The 22,156-nt window shown below is 31.1% G+C and overlaps 5 protein-coding genes across 7 annotated transcripts; 3 read left to right on the forward strand and 2 right to left on the reverse strand.

Annotated features, from left to right (window-relative positions):
• Positions 1 to 10: 10 nt before the first annotated feature.
• On the forward strand, positions 11 to 1,918 carry Manf (mesencephalic astrocyte-derived neurotrophic factor). The gene is made up of 5 exons (XM_072003809.1): positions 11 to 169; positions 562 to 660; positions 734 to 858; positions 955 to 1,096; positions 1,199 to 1,918. Exons 2-5 carry the CDS (start codon positions 576 to 578, stop codon positions 1,372 to 1,374), a joined length of 528 nt encoding a protein of 175 aa, XP_071859910.1. The 5' UTR covers positions 11 to 169; positions 562 to 575; the 3' UTR covers positions 1,375 to 1,918.
• Positions 1,907 to 16,140, reverse strand: LOC139987518 (sushi, von Willebrand factor type A, EGF and pentraxin domain-containing protein 1). Its single transcript, XM_072003861.1, has 33 exons — positions 15,539 to 16,140; positions 14,295 to 15,176; positions 13,726 to 14,013; positions 13,216 to 13,471; positions 12,746 to 12,943; positions 12,074 to 12,238; positions 10,662 to 10,844; positions 10,304 to 10,516; positions 9,838 to 10,038; positions 9,490 to 9,738; positions 9,063 to 9,311; positions 8,751 to 8,966; positions 8,490 to 8,584; positions 8,097 to 8,412; positions 7,783 to 7,995; positions 7,543 to 7,704; positions 7,125 to 7,421; positions 6,902 to 7,044; positions 6,723 to 6,822; positions 6,413 to 6,626; positions 6,176 to 6,329; positions 5,966 to 6,058; positions 5,785 to 5,894; positions 5,536 to 5,708; positions 5,207 to 5,421; positions 4,920 to 5,127; positions 4,519 to 4,692; positions 4,322 to 4,413; positions 4,122 to 4,258; positions 3,117 to 4,029; positions 2,892 to 3,045; positions 2,638 to 2,826; positions 1,907 to 2,572 (listed from the first exon to the last, which is right to left on the reverse strand). The coding sequence occupies exons 2-33, from the start codon at positions 14,592 to 14,594 to the stop codon at positions 2,403 to 2,405; spliced, it is 6,840 nt and encodes a 2,279-aa protein (XP_071859962.1). The 5' UTR covers positions 14,595 to 15,176; positions 15,539 to 16,140; the 3' UTR covers positions 1,907 to 2,402.
• On the forward strand, positions 10,840 to 12,048 carry LOC139987503 (uncharacterized). Its single transcript, XM_072003836.1, has 3 exons — positions 10,840 to 11,422; positions 11,496 to 11,616; positions 11,861 to 12,048. Exons 1-3 carry the CDS (start codon positions 11,292 to 11,294, stop codon positions 12,002 to 12,004), a joined length of 396 nt encoding a protein of 131 aa, XP_071859937.1. The 5' UTR covers positions 10,840 to 11,291; the 3' UTR covers positions 12,005 to 12,048.
• A 34-nt stretch (positions 16,141 to 16,174) lies between the features above and the next one.
• On the forward strand, positions 16,175 to 19,611 carry LOC139987364 (uncharacterized). Of its 2 annotated transcripts, XM_072003533.1 has the most exons (7): positions 16,175 to 16,617; positions 16,927 to 17,223; positions 17,469 to 17,580; positions 17,709 to 18,279; positions 18,466 to 18,650; positions 18,728 to 18,913; positions 18,984 to 19,611. In XM_072003533.1, the coding sequence occupies exons 1-7, from the start codon at positions 16,277 to 16,279 to the stop codon at positions 19,170 to 19,172; spliced, it is 1,881 nt and encodes a 626-aa protein (XP_071859634.1). In that variant the 5' UTR covers positions 16,175 to 16,276; the 3' UTR covers positions 19,173 to 19,611. The 2 variants fall into 2 exon arrangements, with proteins under 2 accessions (XP_071859634.1, XP_071859644.1); XM_072003543.1 differs by lacking the exon at positions 18,984 to 19,611 and having other exon boundaries at positions 18,732 to 18,871.
• Positions 18,421 to 22,124, reverse strand: LOC139987406 (protein SHQ1 homolog). Of its 2 annotated transcripts, XM_072003644.1 has the most exons (8): positions 21,706 to 22,124; positions 21,261 to 21,645; positions 20,767 to 21,171; positions 20,567 to 20,690; positions 20,310 to 20,473; positions 20,090 to 20,244; positions 19,946 to 19,993; positions 18,421 to 19,612 (listed from the first exon to the last, which is right to left on the reverse strand). In XM_072003644.1, exons 1-8 carry the CDS (start codon positions 21,846 to 21,848, stop codon positions 19,456 to 19,458), a joined length of 1,581 nt encoding a protein of 526 aa, XP_071859745.1. In that variant the 5' UTR covers positions 21,849 to 22,124; the 3' UTR covers positions 18,421 to 19,455. The 2 variants fall into 2 exon arrangements, with proteins under 2 accessions (XP_071859745.1, XP_071859753.1); XM_072003652.1 differs by lacking the exon at positions 19,946 to 19,993.
• Positions 22,125 to 22,156: the final 32 nt, after the last annotated feature.

The following is a 22,156-nucleotide window of genomic DNA, read 5'->3' on the forward strand; positions in this document are numbered from 1 at the left end:
CAACGTGTATAAAGTATAAAGTGAAGCGTGGATGAAACTTATGTAGCTGTATTAAAAGTTTTGTTGCAATAGCAAGTGAATGAATTAAAAATTTTAGAGTGTTTGTGTTACAACGTAGTAAGGATATTTTCCACGTAATACACGAATTACTTTATCGGCACAACAATATGTAAGTTGTGTTCCATTATCATTTATGTTAACCTTGTAAACATAAATGTACTCTCTGTTTTATTAATTTTTGTTATGCTTCTTTTTTCTAAATTTTCATTAATATCTTATTTCTATTTAAGAAACATAAGTTTCTAGTATAATTTGTATTTATTATATCTTTTAAGAGATCATATAATTAGAAGTTTAACAAAAACATAATATTATTAGTATATTTATCCATCTTTAATATATGTAATTTAAATATATTCTATTTATTTGTTTTTAAGAAGTTTTATTTTATTCGGTTATTAATCTTTATATAAAACTTCAAAATTTTTTTGTTTTGTTAATTTATGTAATGTAATATAGTTTCTTAAAAATAAAGAGTATAAAATTAAAAAATTATTGCAGAAAATACATTCAAAATGAATAGTTCAGTATTATTAACTTCCTTTATTATTCTTGGATTGGTTTATACTGTCACAGCTTTGAAAAATGATGAATGTGAAGGTAAATTAATATTTTATTTATTGTTTGTATACTATTTAATTTTTTCACTTTTCTAAATTTGATAATATTTTAGTATGTATAAATACTGTGGAAAGGTTTGTGAATACTTTAAGTGAAGATGTGAAAAAAGATACAAAAAAGATCGAAGCAGCATTTAAAGACTTTTGTAAAGGTACTAAATCTAAGGAAAACAGATTTGTAAGTATTTATAATAATACACTGTTGCTATAGACACTAGAACGTAATAAGCAGTTTATAATTATATTAATTAAATTTTTCTTTTTATTTTGTTAGTGTTATTATTTAGGTGGTCTGGAAGAATCTGCCACAGGTATTTTAAGTGAATTAAGTAAACCTATATCTTGGTCTATGCCTGCAAATAAAGTATGTGAAAAATTGAAGAAGAAAGATTCTCAAATATGTGATTTGAGATATGGTATGTTTGTTTTTAATTAATTCTATGTTTATAAATAATTTGAATGATCAAATTAAATTGTTTTTCTAATCTTTAATGTATGATATTCTCATTTAATTTCAGAGAAACAAATTGATATTGATACGGTTGATTTAAAAAAGCTTAAAGTACGTGATTTGAGGAAAATCTTGAGTGACTGGGATGAAACATGTGATGGTTGCATAGAGAAAACAGATTTTATTAAGCGAATTGAAGAACTGAAACCCAAATATTCTCATACTGCAAACTCAGAACTCTGAAAAGTGTTCAACACTGTAGATAAATTATTATGTTAGTATGGCTAAGCTTTGGGGTATTCTTTTTTACAAAATAATTAATGATATTTATGTTTCTTTATTCTGAATGATTATATAAGAGTAATTTTGTATAATTCCTTTATGGTATTTCTAAGAGCCAGTATACATATGCATTTAAATTTCAGTTGATAATATTGAAGTATATTTAATTCTGTAATATCTTGGACATAGGTCTAAGAAATTAAAAATGTTGAGCAGTGAAAATTTGTTAAGAAAGGATGATTCCTTTTAGTATAGCCATGCTAATACAAATTAAATATCATGAAAGGTGCTCCGTTTTTATCACACCAACGTTAGACAAATATAAATAACTCAAATTTTTCATACAACAAATTATTTTCATGTTTTTATCTTTCATTGCTCTTCCTCAACTATTCTGATACTGTGCGTTTATACATGTATAAATCCTATTTATATCAAGAAACCATGTACTATATAAACAGATATGTATTTGTGATGAATTATCAATAATGTGTTGTTATACATATTAATTTTTTTCTTTTTACATCAAAAAATCATAACTTACTCCTAACTTCTACAACATATTTCTCTCAATATTTTTTAACAATTGTATACAACAATACATTACCTTTTCAGACCACGAAAACATTTGATTTTATCATCTAATTTAGATAGTAGAATTAGAAATTTGTCAAGTGTTCAGTATTAAAGATTCATTAGTAACAATTTGTCAAAGTTAGTTCTAGTTTGATTTCCAATTATAGTTAAGTACGTAGAATATTTGATGTGTAACATTGAAATTTATTGATAGAACATTATCTCTCTTGTACAGTAACATTGTTTTGTGAAAATATACTTATGAGATGTAAAATGATAAGGTATAAAATCTTAAAGATTTAATAATTGTGGTCATTTAATAAAAAAATTAGTAAATAAATTTGCTATATTATTTTATCTTTATATGTAAAGTCTATATTGCAGCTATATGAAGCTATATTGATATTTTTTTATTAATTATCATTACAATTCGGTAAATCGCTCCAATGTCCGTCGGCCTTACATGTAATCAATCCTTGCTTTTTACCACTAGGACACACATATGTCAATTGATCCTGATACAAATAAGAACGACCACGAATTGTTGCACCAAATGGAAGTTTTGGTTTATTACACGAAAGTCCTATAAATGTTAATTAATCAAGAAAGGATGATACAATATTATATATTATGTAATATTGAACTTACTTGAACATCTACTATATATTCTGGACCATTTCCCATTTGCAAGACATCTTACATTTCCTTGACCAAGCATTTGGTATCCAGGTATGCATTCGTAAGTAATTGTATGACCAAATGTAAAGTTTACTGCTTCGATATTATCTTCTTTTAAAACTGCATTTGCAACTTTAGGTGGCTTTTGACACATTATAGCTAAAATAAATGTTTGTTCAAACTTTTGAGTAAAAATCTTTGAAAATATTTGTGACAGAACATACGTTTACAAAAAGGAATAGTAGTCCAAGTATTATTTGGAAGACAAACAGATTTTTCATTGCCTTTAAGAATATAGCCTTGATGACATCTGAATGTAATAGTGCTATTAACAGTTCTTGTATAATTTGTCTCGATAATGTAACTGTATTCTGGAACCTAATAGTAATCTAACATTAATTTCATAGTTAAAAATTATATTTATTTCTGAAAATAATTATATTACTTACTGTTATCAAGTCACACATAAATTTCTGACAAATTCTATCAATTTCATTATTAACCAAGAGTTTATTGATAGTGTCATTTAATAATATATTGTCATTTATTTGCCATTTACCATGCTCATTACAAAACCAAGTTAAATCAGAGATAGAATCTTGAATGTTTGCATTACTCAACTGAATTTCTCCATTGTTGCAACTAAAGACTATCTTTTTCATATAAGTATGACCTTCTACAAAATACTTTAGATTCTCATAAGTACCATTATATGGTCCCTTGCCATCCAATTTTTTATTCTGATCATTTTTCCAAGTAGCAGTATGATTATTTGAGTTTGTTTCTTCACTAAGGATTTGAAGAAGTGGATGACTTAAGATGGGACATTCTTGAGGTTCGCAAGACGATAACGTGGATGACCATTCTTCATTGTCTGTACAAATTCTAAAGTTATCACCGACTAATTTATATCCTACATCGCATTTTATTAGAATTTCAGAACCAATGGCAAATTGGTCTTCTAAACTTTGATTTCTTCCGATATCATCGTCTCTTGATGTAATTCCTATATTCGTATTATTAGACCCCATTTCTGTTTTTAGAAGTTCAATGGTATCATTGTTTTGTGTTTTAAACAATAATTTTCCATTATCCACGATGTCGGGCCATGGACACTTTAAAGGTACACAATCAGGAACAAATCCAACCCAAGTACCATTTTCCGTACATTGAAGCTTAAATTCGCTCAACAAATTATGATTGCCCTCAAACTTATATCCCGGATAGCAAGAATATCCAACAATATCGTTAAGATCATAGTCCTTTTCGAGCGTGTCATTAATCGCTTGTAAATCAAATTTTGTGACAGAACTTTCGTGTAGATTTCTCGAATTTGAAGAAATTATGTATCCGTAATTAATCCTACGTAAATATTATAAAAAACTGTTTATTCACTATAAAATTATGGTAATATAGTATGAAATTATAGTAATTTTCTTTACTATGTCTCTTACCTTTTTGGTGGTGGACATTTATAAGGCAAGCACGAAGGCCTTTCATGATCCCATTGTCCAGATTCCAAACACGTTAAAAGCTTTTCCCCTTTTACATGAAATCCAACATCGCACTTGAATTCGATTTGCTGCCCTACCTATAAATAATACTCAATAAAAATTCCTCCCTTCTTTGCACAATATTTGTAAATGAATCATACCTGTAGAATGGAAAGATCATCCCTTTCATATTCTTCTATCACGTACTCGATGTCCCCGTGCTCTGGAGCCAATAAATTTTTGCACGTTTTTCCTGTTATAGACAATTGTTAAGAATTAAAAGTAAATAATTAATGAATATTAATATTTTACTTCTATGATATTAATATGTATTGTCTCGAAAGTATACAATCTTTACCTATACAAACTGGAGGTAATCCGCTCCATTTTCCATTGGCATTACAAATTCTACGAGGGTTTCCTCGAAGTTCATAACCGATCAAACAAGAATAATATATTTCATCTCCGAATAGATACGATCTACCTTGTATACGACCTCGAGGGAAGTATCCCGGAAATCCGCATCTTCTTCCTTAAATGAGACACAAATTGTTAAGGTCGCAAAGTATTGTATTCCAAAGTATTCCATTCGAGAATTACGGAATTATACAGAATTTCATAAACTTTTAATTTATACAAAATCAACTATTATTTTCAGACGAAGAAAATGTTCTTTTATATTTAATATTTCATGATTCATCCAGGAGAAGAGGATTAATTAAGCATATAATTATAACATTACAAAGTATTGCAACTTACTTGCGCAAACAGGTGTGTAATATCCTTCCCACTGTCCTTGCTTAAGACACTTCACTGTTAAAGATCGGTATTCCCTACCATGAAATCGCACCACGTAACCACTGTCGCAATGATAGGTAATGTTTGATGCATCTTCGCTGACGTTTATGTTACCTTTAAATGGTACTACGGGTAAAGGACAGCCACGGCAGAATGGAGTGCTTAATATCTAAGAATATCAGGAACAATAAAAAATTTATCATAGAATTGTAATAGAAGTACAATCATCTATATTAAGAAATAATTACCGCAACGTCACCGTGCACGTGTTCTTGCATTTGTGCCCATGCAATTACATTACCATGGTATTTTTCACAGGTGTTGAATAAATGTTTGATATCTTTGGCTGCCAAGACTGTGCTCCAAATATCTAATAATGTTAGTTTTCCTAAAAACGATTCTAACTCCGAAAATCCTCCTCCGACGCGATCTTGTTCTTGTCCAATTACAAAAGTTCCATTTCCTAATTGGAAGAAGCATTATTTTTTCTATTTTAATATATTTTTTGTAGGAAATCTCTTTCAATATTATCTTTTTACAGAATATTAGATAGTATTATCTCTTTAACGTTTGGTACCTTGAATGGAATTTCCTTTCGACAAGTAGATACCATTGTCTCTCAAAAGGCCGTCGATAAAAATATTCCAAGAGCCATTCTCCGATTCCCAGGTGAAACAAACGAAATGCCAATGACCATCGTTTACTTTAATATCGGTTATTACTTTCTCGCCATTGAGATATATTACCAGCCTACGAAATCAAGACAGTAATATTTCATGTGAGTCAAATACTTTCTAAACTTTTATTAAGAAGTTTATTTCATTACCCGTTATAATCTGTCAAAGTGAATGCATTATCGTAATAACGTGTAGCGTACGACAACACAGTGCCGTAATTAAACGTATCTTTCGATTGAAGCCACAAACACGTAGTTAACTAAAATTAATGATAAAATAAAAATAAGTTACTTATTTCTCTTCGTTACATCGTTTAATATCATTTACTACCTTGGAAAGATTTATCGTAGGACCTTTCATACTGATATAATCTGTGGTTCCCGATTTACTAAAGCGTATCGTATAATCGGAGAACAATTCTATAAAGACACGATAAATTATTCAAGAAGAAATTATCAGTTAGTAGAAAAAGCTTTTTAATACGCAAGATTATTTTTGTTTGTATAAAAATGAATATTCATTAAGACTATACTTTCCAGTCTCGCAATGACGTCCTGTGAATAACATAGGACACGTGCATGTGTAATTGAGAACATCATTTGTGCATTTTCCATTGTTCAAACATGGATTGCTCTCACAATAATTCATCTCTATACCACAATTTTCTCCGGTATAACCATCTATACAGACGCACCTGATAATCAAGAAATTTTTTATGTTTTATTAATGAATCTACAATCCCATATATACATGTGTATATATTCTTATCTTGGTCACCTGTAACTCATTATTGTTGCATTCTCTTCTTCAATATTTATACAATATGAGTTTTCGTTACACGGTAACCAATCACAAGGCAATAAATTACAATAGCGACCGAGAAAACCAGGTTTGCAGAAACATTTCCAAGTGTCGTTAACATTGCGACAAGTAGATCCCTCCATGCAAGGTGATGGATCGCAATGATCCACAGCGATTTCACAAAATTCTCCTAATTTATTAATATATTTTAATTATTATGCATTGATATATTTCTTAAAAATTAATCACTTAATAATAATTATTTTATCATAGTTTGCAAATATACCTTCGAAACCACTTTTGCACTCGCAAGCATAATCATTCTCCGTACTCACACATGTGCCATTGTTTCGACAGGGATTAATGGTACATTCGTCAATGTATAGCTATATATTTTATTTTAATTATTAATTAATTTATTTCTAATCATACTCTGGTTATTTGAATAGATAATAATTGCTTTACCTCACAGTTGCTACCTGAATATCCATTTCTGCACGTACAAGAATATCCTATAGTATTGTTCGTTAAACTTTGAATATTACATATTCCTTCGTTCAAACATGGTGAAGAATCACACGGATTTTGGAATGTTTCACATTTAGAGCCTAATCAGTAGTTTTATGTATAATTGTATTTCTTATTTCGTATTATCGTTTAATGAAGTAAAAATAAATTAAATAATTACCGACATAATAGTCAGGACATTCACAACTAAAACTGTCTTCTTCTTGTATACATTGTCCATTATTGAAACACGATTCTATATCACAGATATTAGTTTCGATTTTGTAAAGAGGTAGACATTCGTTTATACTTTTAGATCCATGATTTCTAGTAGTAGTGTCAGGTGGACACGAAAGACAATGAGTTTGACCATATTCTGGTTGATAAAATCCAATGTCGCACATTAGGCAAGGTTCAAGAGCTAATCGTACGTTCTGATAACGCTTCTTTTGAGAATAGTATCCTGACTTGCATAAGTCTAAATAAAAAAATATATACAAATATTACCTTTATAGAGAAATAATTTTTACGAAAGTGGAGAAAACGAATAATAAAAATGAATTGATGTTGAAAGGAGGATCTGTTTATAAAGTACTTACGTATACAATCTTGTGGAGATTTTGAGTGCATTTTTTTTGTCGAAGTGTATTCAGGGCAACGTTTGCAGTTCAATGATCCACTTACGTTTTGATATTCTCCAAGGGAACACGGTTGACATCGTTTGGTCGAGGAATTGAAGAAGGTTCCCAAAGGACATTTGACTAAAATTTAAATAAACACGATTATAGAACATTAATAATTCCTAATAGATCAGAGGAAACTCATTGAATTATATTTACCGCAAGTATGTCTCTTTAAGATGCTTCCTGGATTGCAGATTTCCTCAAAATTTTTAAAAATAAGATGCAAATTTAACGCGAGTTTCGCGATTTCTTGATTTGTTCTGTTGTTGAATAAGTTCAATTTCCCAGATTTTGACAACGACTCGAGCTTTTGTCGCAATTTCTCGATTCCTTCTCGTGGATTGTGAAGATGCTCTTCGATTATTTTTCCTACATTAAATAATATTTTATATACGTAAATGTTCAAGATCTGTTTCATATTCACGTTTATACACGTTCCTTTATTAAAATTTTATCGATGATCAGATTACCTAAAAATTTGAATTTCAATTCAATTTTTTCTTTCTTCTTCCTCAATTTCATTTTACTTCTATTATCATTTATTTTAACATTTCGTTTTGATTTTGAGTTAATATCATTCGTTGTCGTTATATTAGTTATAAATAATTTGGAAATATCATTGTAATTAAGTTCTCTTCGTTTTCTTATTACACTGGAATACACTGTAGTCGAGGATGGAAGAATCTCCTCGCATTCAGGATCGAAGGTAATGAGGTCGCATTCGATATCGTTTCCACAAATGTCGAGCAATATCGACGTTAAATCGGCGGTAATATATTTGCTCAGCTAAATTACATTATAATAAAAATGATTTTATATGAGCAATTATAAAGTTGATAAACAAAGAATTGACAAATACTTACTTCACGGAGTGTCGTTTGGTTGTCACATATATTTGTTGCGTTTCCTTCTAATATAATACTTCCTTCTTGAGATGCACTTTTTGGAATTGTAGACTCTATACAACGATAAAAAGAAAAAAGATAAAAAAAAGAATTTACGTCATCTCTTATATCTGATTATTTTGTATTAAAATTGTAAATCCTCGATATGATTTATTTGAAGATTTATAAATTATATCATATCTGTTAAATCAAACAAAGAAATTGTCACATTTAACAAACCCGAACAATCAGGAATGTAATTTTCTTCAAGCCAATTTGACGTATTCCCGTTACATTTTAGTAGCAAAATATTTTCCACGATTCCAACATTTGGTTCTTCAGACGCGAATCCATATCCCTCTTCGCAAGTTATAGTGCACTCGTTCGTCTCGTTCGTTGATGGTGGACTGCACTTGGAGTAACCGTTCAACACTTTTGGGATTTCTTTACAAGCATCTAACCGATAAAAATTAAAACTTGCTTATTTATAATTAATTAAATTATATGATACATTATTTTATGAAGTACAAGCTAATCGTGTTAACGTGGCACCTTTTATAGTGATGTTTAACACGCAAGACACCTTATTATCGTACTTGTCGATGGCATTGTACACTATTTGCGTTAATCCGATAGGAAACGTGTTTTCTCCAGGAAGATAATTTTGTTCTACTTGTACAGGAGTTTTGGAATTGTCGTGAAAACCAGGTTCGTCCCAAGTCACGTTATTTATTCCGATTCTATTATCGGTGTAAAGTATCGGAGGATCTACGCAATGCTCGACCATTGGTGGTTCTTTATCTGCAAAAATTATATTCCAATATTTAAGCAAAATTATTGTAGCGCATTACAAACAATCATCTTATAGTCGCAACATATTTATATTATAGTCACTGCTATTATAGTCCTACTAAATAGGCAAGGTTCCAGGGGAGCATTTAGAGTTAGGATATGACTTATGTGAATGAAATTAACTTACCAAGAACTTTAACTTTAAATTTACATCTAGCTCTATTTCCAGATGAATCTTGCGTCACGTACACTACTGTACGTGTTCCAATCTTTACTTTCCAAGGGAAAGTAATGTATGGTTTACTCCATAACACAGGTGATTTATCCACATTGTCAGTCACGTTCGGTATTGTCCAGCTTACACTGGCATATTTCTTCCCTGGAAGGCTCTCAGTGATAATGTCAGATGGACAGATTATCGAAGGTGGTGTTTTATCTTTGAAAAAAAAAGAAGAAAGAAGAAACAAAATAAATTAATGCGATAACTTGAAAAATCACAAGAATTGAAATTCATAAATTTTGGATGTTACATTACCTATGCATCGATTAACAGTTCGACGTTGCGACCAGACTCCAGAACGGCCGCTACAATGTCTGAAACGTGGACCCTCGAGTACGAAACCCTTTTTACACGTTATAGTGCAGTTCGTCCCAAACGGTAGCTTTTCCGGTCCCGAACAATTTTCAGGCGAAATTTGTCCATTCGCAACTTGTTTCAGAGGTTCACATTTTATCGCTATGAACGATATATACACATGTGTAATTAAGTAAGGAGGTAGAATTCAAGTATTTATAAACAAAAGACTAACAAAGAACTCGAGGAAAAAATTAAGGTAAAAGTCATCTTTATCATATTTATTAATCTTGTAACTATTTTTATTAAAGCTTCCATCCAATCTATGTATATCATCAATCAAATATATCATACTATAATTTAGAATTATCTTTACTCATATTAATGTTTTGCATATATTAATGTTAAGGAAGATTGCAGAATTTACCTGTACACATAGCTTTGAGACCGTCCCATTGCGACAAAGGTAGACAATTGCGAACTTTACTTCCACGAAGTTGATAACCGGTTTCGCATCTGAATTGACAACGAGAGTCGATTGGATACATTGTCGTATCTTCTGTGCTCAAATGTTGGTCCTCGTCGTTTTGACAACGCATTCGTCCATGTGTAGGAACTCGAAGTGCCGGACAGGTTTTCACTGTTTCAGCACACGAATGACAAGTTGGAAAAGAAAAGGTTTCATAAACGAGTAAAAAAGCTTCAAATATGTAAATTTGCAGTATCGTTTATGTATATTGCAATCGAACCAACTACGTTCAATAGAGATATGTAACGAGACTCACGCAAACATTTCGGTTCGTTTCCGGACCAGTTACCGTCTTTTCCGCAAAGTCGAATACTGTCGCCCGTCAGGTAGAAACCGATTCTGCATCTTATGCCACAGGCTGCGTGAACGACGTTGCTGCATGCGCTTGCTTTTACCAAATATCCATTTTCCGGTACTCTTAACCGTGGACATGTTATAACTGTGAAATAAGAAGAATGATTGAATATTTGAAATGTGAAAGAAATGCTTTTGAAGTATTTGTTATTAAGACTTGTTTGTAATAAAGATTGAAAAGAATAATAGAACCATTAGGATATCATGGAATTACAAAAAGATATTTTACCTTATCTAAGAAACTTAAATCTCATCTATTATACGAAATTTATCTCAGTGTAAAAAAAAAAAAAAGAAATCAAATTCTGTCATTAATGATTAATGAACTAGCGATAGATACGACATGAAATAGTTAGGAAGAGTAGCTTTAACGTAATTGCCTTCTTTTGCTTTTGAAATACGGACGAAGTTCTTCGCAATCTTGTTTCAATAATTCTATCATTTCAAACTTCACTGCAAACGAGCATAATATTTTTGGACAACTTTTAAAGAATTTCAACATTCATTTGCATTAGGAAGAAAAGCAAAAATAATGGATCCACGGTGCAAAAAGCCTCGCGATTTTGTAGCAACTTATAAAAATTTAACCGAGGAAATTCACAAGAGAAACCGCTTACGTATAAAATGGTTTCAGAAGTATGAATGGTTATTAGATGAACACAAGTATGTATATAAGATTTATTATTAAGATTCGTAGCCGCTAATAAGGAATTCTTGTTAATGATCGATTTTGAAGGAAATTACAGAAAGAATTAGAGAAATTGTGCGAAGAAAAGCAAACGGTTATTGCCACGGAAACGTTCGAGCGAGAAGAGGGAAAAACTTGTTTGCCAGCTCCGATTACTACTAGTGGCGAGGTATTAATAAAAATTTTAATTTTCATTACCTTACCATAATCAGGTAATAATTACAAAATTATTTTGTTGCCGCAACGATGTTATAAAAATTTCTTTAAACTTTTAGACTTTGGTACTTCTAAAATATTTTGTAATTTAAATCTTAAATATACTATGACTCTCTAATTAAACGAAAAAAACACGCCTAATCATTTTGAGTGAGTATTAATTAAATTAACATTTCAAAACGTGTATTTTTTCATAGTACGGTTGGCTTGCATCGAAACCACAATTTCAATTGGAAATATATGGAGCTTATAGACCGCAATATCCCGATCCTCTTAAAGAAATAACGCCATTATTTGGAAATATGCCTACTCTTCCAGTAGGCATAGGGTATATTTGGTAAAATACAAGACGAATATTTAAATAAAGAGAACGATGAAGTTTTGAGCAATTTAATTGTATCTTCAATTACCCTCGCATTTATTTCCATCCGTGGTGAATCCGAAAGCGCAAACGCAATCCTCGACGGAAGTTGCAGGTACTTTAATAGTCACCTGATTCGCGTCAGGGCATGATATGCACATCGACGTGATATCACCGGAGATTTCTCCAGATGCGTACGTTCCATTTGGGCAAGCTGAAGAAAGATTAAATTAAGCTCGTTAAATGAAACTTGTAAGAGCGTTACGAGTATTATACTATTATTTAATTATTCTATTATTAATATTCTATTATTTTAATAAGATCATCGGTCTAATGGTGATTAGTGGTTTCTCAGAACTCATAGATAGGCGCAGTCGTTGAATTTCCTAAATTTAACTTGCTATTGTTAATTCATTATTGCTATTTAATTGCTTAGCATCAATACCATTTATATTCTATAATTTAGAGATATATTATATTGTAATATACCTACAATTCGAATTTGTTCATTTATCTAATTTTTATTTCAAAATATCAGAGTAATCATTAATGTCATATGTATGTGTATCGTGGAAAAAAATTATTTAGATATCATTGATTCATTAGTTCTGTGATGATACAGCAATCATAGATAATATAACGTAATGAAAATTGAGATTGTCTTCGTCGAAGAAAAGATATCGCATAAATATAGAGAAATTTCTATTATCGATAAACTTACGGTGACAAGAACTCTGAAAACCGGAGCCAAAATATCCCGCGGGGCAAATGCAAGCGTAATGTCCGGTCACAGTGCCGCAGGCGCAGGTTGCGAAATTATCGCAGCAATTTTGTTCGTTTCCGACTTCGCTGATATTTCTGCATAAGAGATTACAATTATCTGGATACGTCACTGGTATGTATTTGCCTGCTTTCAAATCTGTAACAGCGGAAACGAGACGAGCTCACATTAGATAAAGTACTTCACGTTCATTTGCATAAATAAACAATCGTGTCTCATCGAGTTCATTGTTTCTTTATTTGTTTATTGTCACGCGACAGATTGCAAATTATCTTTAAGATTTCCTTAAAGATTAATGTATTAAACATTGCAATAAATATTTTACCAAATGCCAATTCATTCATTAAATATTTGTATAAAAAATTCATTTTTCAAACTTTTGTTCAAATTTGCTTAAATTTCATATTTACCGCGATGCAAAGCTCGTCGTACTAGAGCCTCGAATTCCACGAAACTATCGAGGAAATAGCTGTACGTGTCTCCAGGAGAGCTGGCTATGTCGTGCAGTTCGTCAACGTTTCCTGTCCTTATTCCGAATGTGAATACCGTTGCACCTGCAGTTTTCAGAAGGTTTGCCGCTGGTCGTGGATCGCCTCCGTTGCTAAATCCATCGGTTATAAGAAACACTGCCTTCTTTGCATTCACTCTACCCTTCTCGAGTATTCTCTAGCAAATTGTATTAAACATTTCAAAACATTTTTGGATCTTATAAATTTAATATCATCTTGAATTTAGTTTCTGTTTATATCTGCGAACAATTCTTAACATCATATCTTTTGCCTAGTTTATAACAATAAAAAGTTACAAATTGTAGTTTATTAAAATATTATAATGTAAACTCGAAAACTGATATCTAAAACTATTTCATAGCGAATGAATGTAAGATAAGTGTTAGTAAAAAATGAAAGTAGGCAGCTTACAAGAGCTTCCAAAAGCGCGCCTCGCGTGTATGTTCCACCACCAGTGTAATTAATATTATTTAATTGTTTATTCAATAAGTAACACTTGTTATTATTGTCACTAGTATGAGATATTTGATCTACGTTACGTCTGATGTGTCTTCTTCCACCAAACGTTACGATCGCGACTGTAGTCGTAGAAGGCTCCACAGAAAAGTCGGCCAAAAGATGTTTTACAAAATTTAATTCGCTGTGAAAATTTTTTAAGCCAACAGACCCTGAAGCGTCAACGAGAAACACCAGTTCCACCTGGTAAAAATCTTACGTTAAATTAAAATCATTGCTCGTCGCTGCGAAAAAAGTTTAACGTTAATAGCGCTATTTAAAATTTATTAAATGCTACGAATTTTATTTAATAGATATTGTTCATTAACGCTAATTAATATTTACTGAACTTTATTCAATCTTAATTACAATCCTAAATGTGCAAATATTTATTTAGAATTTTAAATTCAAAGAAGACTTTATGAACTTCAATAAGTACATTATTATTTATTTGTACATTATTTATTTATAAAATTTCCCATTACCTGATCGGTCTCATTCCTCAAACGATCGATGTTAGCTTTTAAAAGGCGCGACAAAGCGTCAGCTTTCTCTCTGAACGGTTTCCGAAGCTGGTTTTTCAAGCTGGTATTTAATTCGTACCGATCTGTGCTTCTTTTATCTTTCAAATTAAACTTATTTCTTTCAGACACTTTAAAATTCTGCAATCCTATGTCGAGTCGGCTAATCTCATCGAAAAATGCGATCGTAGTTAGCAAGCACAATGACAACCAAATTAACGTGCATATCTTCACGATTGGACTGATCATGTTAGCAAATAACATTCACATAAAGTTTGTAACATTTATCTTTCAAGACATATCTCGCGGCTTTCAAAAATATTAAATTCCTTTACGCCGATAAAATCAATACAACGCTTTGAATTTACTCGTAATTTTTTTACAGAATTTCTTCTTTCGACGCTTGCACATATCATACTATTATAATTAATATCTATGTATACTTCTTTTTTAATTTACCAAATATTGATGGTAACTATAAATTTGGAACAACGAGAGTATTTCGATTTCTCAAAACAACAATTTGTCAAATTATAACAAATATATGTAATACAAGTAATCGATTATAATTACCGATTTGTTTTTATCGTTAACTAGATTTACTAAGAGAACGCAATGTTCGAGAACACAATGAAAAGATCGAAAGATCAACTGTCGATACTTTAAGCTGAACTGCTACTAGTTGTAAACGAGCATCTAAATCGTGTCCGAGCTTTGAAAAGTTGAGAACAAGGGACTCTCTGTTCAACTTGTACCGTGCACACGTGTTCATATTCATCGAGTGATCTTGACGGATGCCCGATTTATTAACAAATCCAATCGGACTGCCTTACATGTCAATCAGCGCTGTAAATTAGAACAAACAATAGCAAAAATAACAAATAGATCATGATCGCGTTAAAAGAGCGCCGCGAATATTATCACGTGCGATTCTGCACAATTGTCAGGCAATCTTATTTGAATCGATTCGTATTATTCGTAATGTAACATTACGTAATGTAACATGTGTAACATACAGCGCATGTAGGTTACCAAGCAAGCTGAAGTGGCTGAGCCACCGAAGAATATTAGAAAATTCGTTTTATGTACACTGTCAGAACTGATGCAGATATTATTTCGATACTTTAAATTTGAGATGCAAAATTACAACAATGTACAATAAAACGAGCGTTAATTATTCTAATACAAAACCATTTGCTTTAACTTACCTTTTGCGATAAGGTCGAAAGTACAACATCTTTACGTTCCAATAAACGACAATCATAATGTAATTCCTCGCGCTTTATAATTCTTCTAAGCATCTATATTAGATCTATTTAACGTTGATCTTCTTCTTACGTTTCGATAGATAACATTCTAACGAAGACAGAGTAGCTCAATGTAACTCGAAAAATCTGGAGGATGTTAAAAAGATTCGAAAAAGATGAATAATTTCTCGCAACAGATAAGGTACACTATGAATATGTTGCGTAAAATTTTCTAAGCGACGTATGTTACACAGTTCGGTCTTAACGTGTCTATGATAGCGTTCGAGGAAGGGTGTCATGTTTATGTCACGTGTAGGAGAAATGTTGAACGGTGGACCGCGACAGCAGCATGTGAGGTCAGAAAAAGGCTTACAGTTTCCGTGTGACCCGCATACATATCGCATCAATGCGACGTAAATTGATTTTTCTGGCTCGGATATATCGCGAGAGGCCACGCGCGCACATCGACCGGCAACGATCGTACAATGATTTAAAGTACTCGGTGTTTTCGCGGCTTTATTGTCACATTTTCCATTATTTTATCGGGCCTCAGATAACAAGCATCCTCTAAAGACAAGCGAAACTAACTCCCCCCCGGTTACCAATTTTGCGTTGTTTACACGGATTTCCAAGTGTTACGACATAATTATCGATATTTCACTTCTGCATGAATACGTCTCGTTTTATTTTTGGTAGTCGATGAAACGATCTTCTCCGACGATTTCTGGCTCGTTAAAGATTCCTGGACACGGTTCTGTGGAAGAAAGTGAACGAATAATTATGTCGATCTCGATTGTGATCACAGTAATAATGATGATGATGATGATAATAGTCGGAAGTTGCGAAGTTTACGAGAAGGATAGAGTCCTCCGGTTGTTGGATATTCCTCGTCATTTCCGCCAATCGAAGGAACCACGAGAGAACCGAGGACATATCGAGCAATGTCGTGCCACGAATCTCCGGAAGGAACAGTTGGGACACGTGAACGTGTTCGCATTTTTGGATCCCTCCTGGTATTACAGCTACAGACAAGCAATCATGTAAGATGTTGATGGAATGATCAGTATATTCCGTCGATAGTTTTAGTAACACTTATTATTGTAGATTAGATGCGTCTAATGGTCAATAATTTGTATTCGTACTCACATGAAATTTCACATTCGTTTGTTCACGTTTTAAATCTTACTATTTTTGATTTGTTTAATTCTTCATTTAATAACTTCTAATAAATTGTACTTCGTGCAGACTTAGTTCAATTTAGTTTGAAATCTGAATCTGAAATTTTTAAGAGACACGAGTTAAATGTAAAGTTCGTTGAAGTGACACTTGTAAAAATCATTTGGTACAAGGTTGGGATTATTGAAGAAGCGATTAGACAAGTCCGATTTTTCGAATATCTTGTTCTTCATGGTGACGCCGCCGTCAGATTTGCCGGAAGACAGCACGGAGAACAATATAGAGATAAAAGCGTGGAGGGAAATATCTAAAAATATACAGGATTCCGAGTACTTCTTGGACTTAGAAGAATCCTTGTTCGCTGACGTTGAGAACAAGAAAAGGGACATCATTTTTCTTCAAGACACTTCCGAGTTGGGTATCTGGAGAAGTTTTCGTGCATCGAAAGACGAAGTAATCATTATCGATCGGTGAGCATTTAATACGATCAATTTACAATCGTAGAAATTTCGTTAGGTAGAACATGATTTCTTTAATATTAACTCACCTCATAATCTCGCGGAAGAAAAAAATATTTGTTGAAATACAAAATTAAATCAGCTTTTACTAAAATAGAAATATGTTTAGAAAATAACTTTGAAAAATTCATCTTGCTTTTACAAACTTATTAAAATATGAAATAAATGTCAATAATTTCAATAAAATGTTATTACAGCTGCGGTAAAGTAACTTATCAGATCATAGTACCCTGGAGTATACTATACTTCCCTTACGTTAAAGCGGCCATTCTTTCCACGTACAACGAAGATGTGTGTGGTCCTTGCTATGTAAGCAGAATTCGATAAATTTTCCAATAATAATATCGGGATTTTTTTTTAAATCTTTAATCTAATCTAGTTAAAAAAAGAATGTGCAAATATATATATAAAAAAATTATTATTTGTTTGCTAAATAGGAACAATCAACGATAGCACGCGATTCAGTGGAATACGAGGAATACCTTTTAAAAGCTATCAATTCAGATGAAATAAAGATAGATAAAAATCTTGATACGCGTACAGAAAGAGTATTTGCCGATTTAAAGACTAGCAATATATCCTCAGAGGAATTAAAAGAAATTGAAGATGATAAAAATACTAGTACCGTCGTTCCTTTTAATCCAAGCAATAATGGAAGTACGGTTTATGATATCACAACTGAGTCGTCGACGGTACGAACCACAGAAAATATGAAAAACGATGACAATGTACGAGACAACATTCTTTTTACCGATAAGAATATTGAAATAACTTCTGAAATACCATTGGAACAAGAACAAACTCAGATACCGACTATAATATCAAACTTCGCGACGACCGAAGTATACAGTGAAGCGCAAGATTGCATCTTTTCCAATAAGCACGTAAATGGTAATAACAACTTTTCCACGAGTAACAATTCAAATACCGATTTAACAAGAAATCACGAAGATCTTCAAATTAAATCAAATATTAGTTTGGAAGATGTGAAAATGAAAGAACAAGAAGGTATTAAATATCAAATATCATCATAATTGATATTAAATTTTCAATATTATATTTTCAATTTTCAATATTGAATTCGCTTTTTATTTGCTTATATTAAAATATATATAACTTACATAGTATATAAGATATATAAGACATATCTTTTTTTTCTTTTCACAAATCTTTATTTCTCACGTTATTTAACAGTAAGTAAGAATACTGAGCCACAAAGTACAAACGACGACAATATGCCTTTACGTATTATATTATACGCTCCGCATTTACATGAAGAGAATGGAACATTCAAAAAATATACGCACTTAGTTCTAAAAACAGGAAGTCCTGATTATCATGATCATTTTAATAGTAAAAGTACAACTTCTGATCAAGAGGTATGGTATGCACAATAAATACAATAAGTTTCTTCTAACGATATATTGGACCCGTTTTAATTGTTGAAAACGATAAGCCAGCAGCATTAAAAAGGTCAGAATCAACGATATTAGACGAGAAAACGTTGGCTCAATTCGTGCACAGTGTAGACGAGAGTCCAGGAGTATATGGAGAAATAGCAGATTATTGGCAAACCATCGACGGAGATGAACTTAATAATAAAGACGAAAATACAGAGTATACAGATTACGACTACGCTACGGTAATGATACTTAAAAATTCTTTTTCAGCGCATTTTTCATTTACAATTAAAGTTTTATAAAATATTCTAGGCAGAGGATACAGATAGTAATACTAATGATGCTTTCGATAATGAAAGCAGTGTATTAAAACCAAGCGATATCGATTCAACTGATTCAGACATGAATATTACAAATAACAATGATTTGGATGATTTTATGCAACGAAGATTAATCGAGCATTATAATAAATTATTAACATGGATTTACTATATCATTTGATAAATCAATTACACTTATGACAAATCGAGTATCGTAAAAACATGTCTACGCAAATAATCATAAAGTTGTATAGTTGTAAAATAGACACGGAAATGAATCTCTTATTTATACATCGTTTTACATCTTAAAAACAGCTTCACGTGTAGTGTACATATAAGTATGTACAAATATTTTTATGAACACATAAGGTAGAATCGTGAAGTTTTATTTATAATATTATAAGTAAGAAAAAACGTTCAAAAACGTTATTTTTAGAAAAATTTCGTTATTTAAGTATATATCATTAAGTATACTCATTTGTAATTTCTTCTGGTTCGCTTACATCGTCCGAGTCTAAACTATTACTATTGCTTGTTGTAGTGGTACTTGAAGTGCTACTTTCTGAATCGCTTTCAGAATCAGTATCGCTGCTGTCGCTTGAACTCGAGCTACTCGATAACCTATATAAAACATAATTTACATGTGCATTACTAAAAAATGAAGGAAATAATAAGTTTTATAAATCTTCCTTACTGTGCATTTCATCCATGCGTAATGTGCAAATATAATGGCAATTTGTTATTGCTATAAGTTTTATTACTGATAAGTTTACAATTTGATGTTCATATGATTCACCAAAGGAATGTGCATTTTAGAAGTTAGTGTATTATATTAGTATATTTCAGATTAAAATATATATAGAATATGTACAAATATTTATTTCATTTATTAAGAGGTAAACAAGAAAGCTTTGTTAAGGAATATATTCAAAGCAATTCTATTGAAATACTTACAAATACTTTAAAGAATGTTTGTCTTTAATGTAGTATATAGTCTTTGGCCTTTAAAATAAAATCATATAACATAAAGACATAATATTCTTCAATGAATCCCAGAATTTTATAAAAGTTACGAAATATTTTGTACATTATACTTACTTATCTTTGTCATTGTCATTAACTGTTAATTCGTCCATTTGATCCACTATTTCGTGAACAGAATTTTCTATAATAAGATCTTCTTCTTGCACAGAATAAGCTGCTTGCTCTAGCTCTGTTAAGTCAAGTTGCATGTCATCTTTAGAAGGTTGAACCTTAAGAGAAATAAATATACATTAATAAATCCTAAAAAGTTACTACCTAATATTTATATACTTACATTAGCGATAAGAGATTCCAATGATTCTATTAAAGATTCATTGATCTGTTGTAACCAGATCAGGTAATCTTTTATATACAACTGATTTAATATATATCGCGGTTCACACGAATTGTTAAACAAACTATGTACTTCGCAAAAATGTTTTATAATATATTTTTTACCTAAAAATTTATGAAAAAACATTAGGCATAAAAAATAATGTACTAAATGAAATAATGTAAATTAAAAAAACCCATGTTTTGTTCATTACTTACCTAACTTAATTACTTTCTTTACATCTTCAAGAACTTTTTTAGACAGATCCCAATTTCTAAAAAGTGGATAACATATCGATCTTCTAAAACAAGCTTTTACAACTTCTTCTACATCAGAAAACTCCTAAAAATATTATTATCAATATATAAGACAATATAATAAAAATAACTATTGATACTTCTGTAAACATTTTACATACATCAAACCAACACAAAGTGGAACTTAATTTATTAATAGTCCAACTACTTTCAACTGTATTTTCTCCTAATGTTGTTCTGTGATTATAGCAACAACCAAATAAAATATCCATTAAACCTAAAAGTAACTTATGTGTTTCTTCATTGTTTAGTAAATATTCTTTGTTTGGAAGTTCTTTTAATAAATCTACTTCAGTTTCATTGAATGAAATATCTTCTTTTTTCAAAGTATCCCATTCTGCAGAAAATGAGATATATGGTTCTATGCATTCTGGTTGCATAAGATCTGCCAAATAATGTTCCTCGTTAAAATCTGAAATTTCACGTTTCTCTCGCAATTTTCTTCTCTCAGTTTGAGGTATTGTATCTGGCATTGGAAGATCTATTATTTCCTTAATCCATGCTGACTAAAATTAAAAGTGAGGAAGTTATATGCCACTACTAGATGTTGTATAAATATAGAACATATATATATTAAATATTTTAATGCATTTACCTCAAAAGCAGCTAAAGCTACAGATACTTTACTTGCAAAACCATATTTAGGAGATATAGGCAAAAGAGGTACAGTTTCTATAGTATTATTCTGATGCATGTACCATTCATCTCCATTAGTGTTTTCATCATTTGGTGTAAATTCGTGCTCATTTGGTATATCAGTAATATCTTCAGAATTTGCTGATGGATTTCCAATTACCTCTATATTTGGTACAATTATATTCTTCTTTTTTGGTGGAGCTAATAATGTACTTATCATATCCAAATTTTCAAAATATTCTCCTTTTACCACTTTTGAAAATCTTAAAGAGAAATCTCCTTTTTCGCAATCGTATGAGCCAAATGATGAATCGTTTTCTTCAATTTCACCTGGTAGTCTTAACCTAAAAATACAGAAATTTTATTAAAATAATATTTATAACTATTAAATACTATTACTTTACCTTAAATAATATGGTGTAGAATAAAATCTGAAATCTGTTCCATCAACATAAACCTCCGTGTCTTTGATATTGGCATATGGTGCATGAATGATTATTGCGACTTCTTTATCAGTTTGAGTTATTTCAAATCGTGGAGTTAACATCTTTGTAATGCACTTAGAAAATGTATTTTATTTAAAATTCTTTCCTCACGTTCATTAGGTGTAATATTTTTGCAAAATTATATTATTACAATAAGCGAGTAACATGCAGTATCGATACAGACATAGAAGTAAACACATAATATATTAATAAATGCTTTATTATACACTATGGTTATTTATATACCATATAAGACAAATTTTTAAAGGTTATATTTGTAACATTACTATACTGGTTGTAAATGTTCCTAACTTTTACAAATAACTTTGTATCCATAAACTACACTTCAAAGACTAAAATTTTTTTCATT

Source organism: Bombus fervidus, chromosome 1, assembly GCF_041682495.2.
Source record: "Bombus fervidus isolate BK054 chromosome 1, iyBomFerv1, whole genome shotgun sequence".
Taxonomy (NCBI): Eukaryota; Metazoa; Arthropoda; class Insecta; order Hymenoptera; family Apidae; genus Bombus; species Bombus fervidus.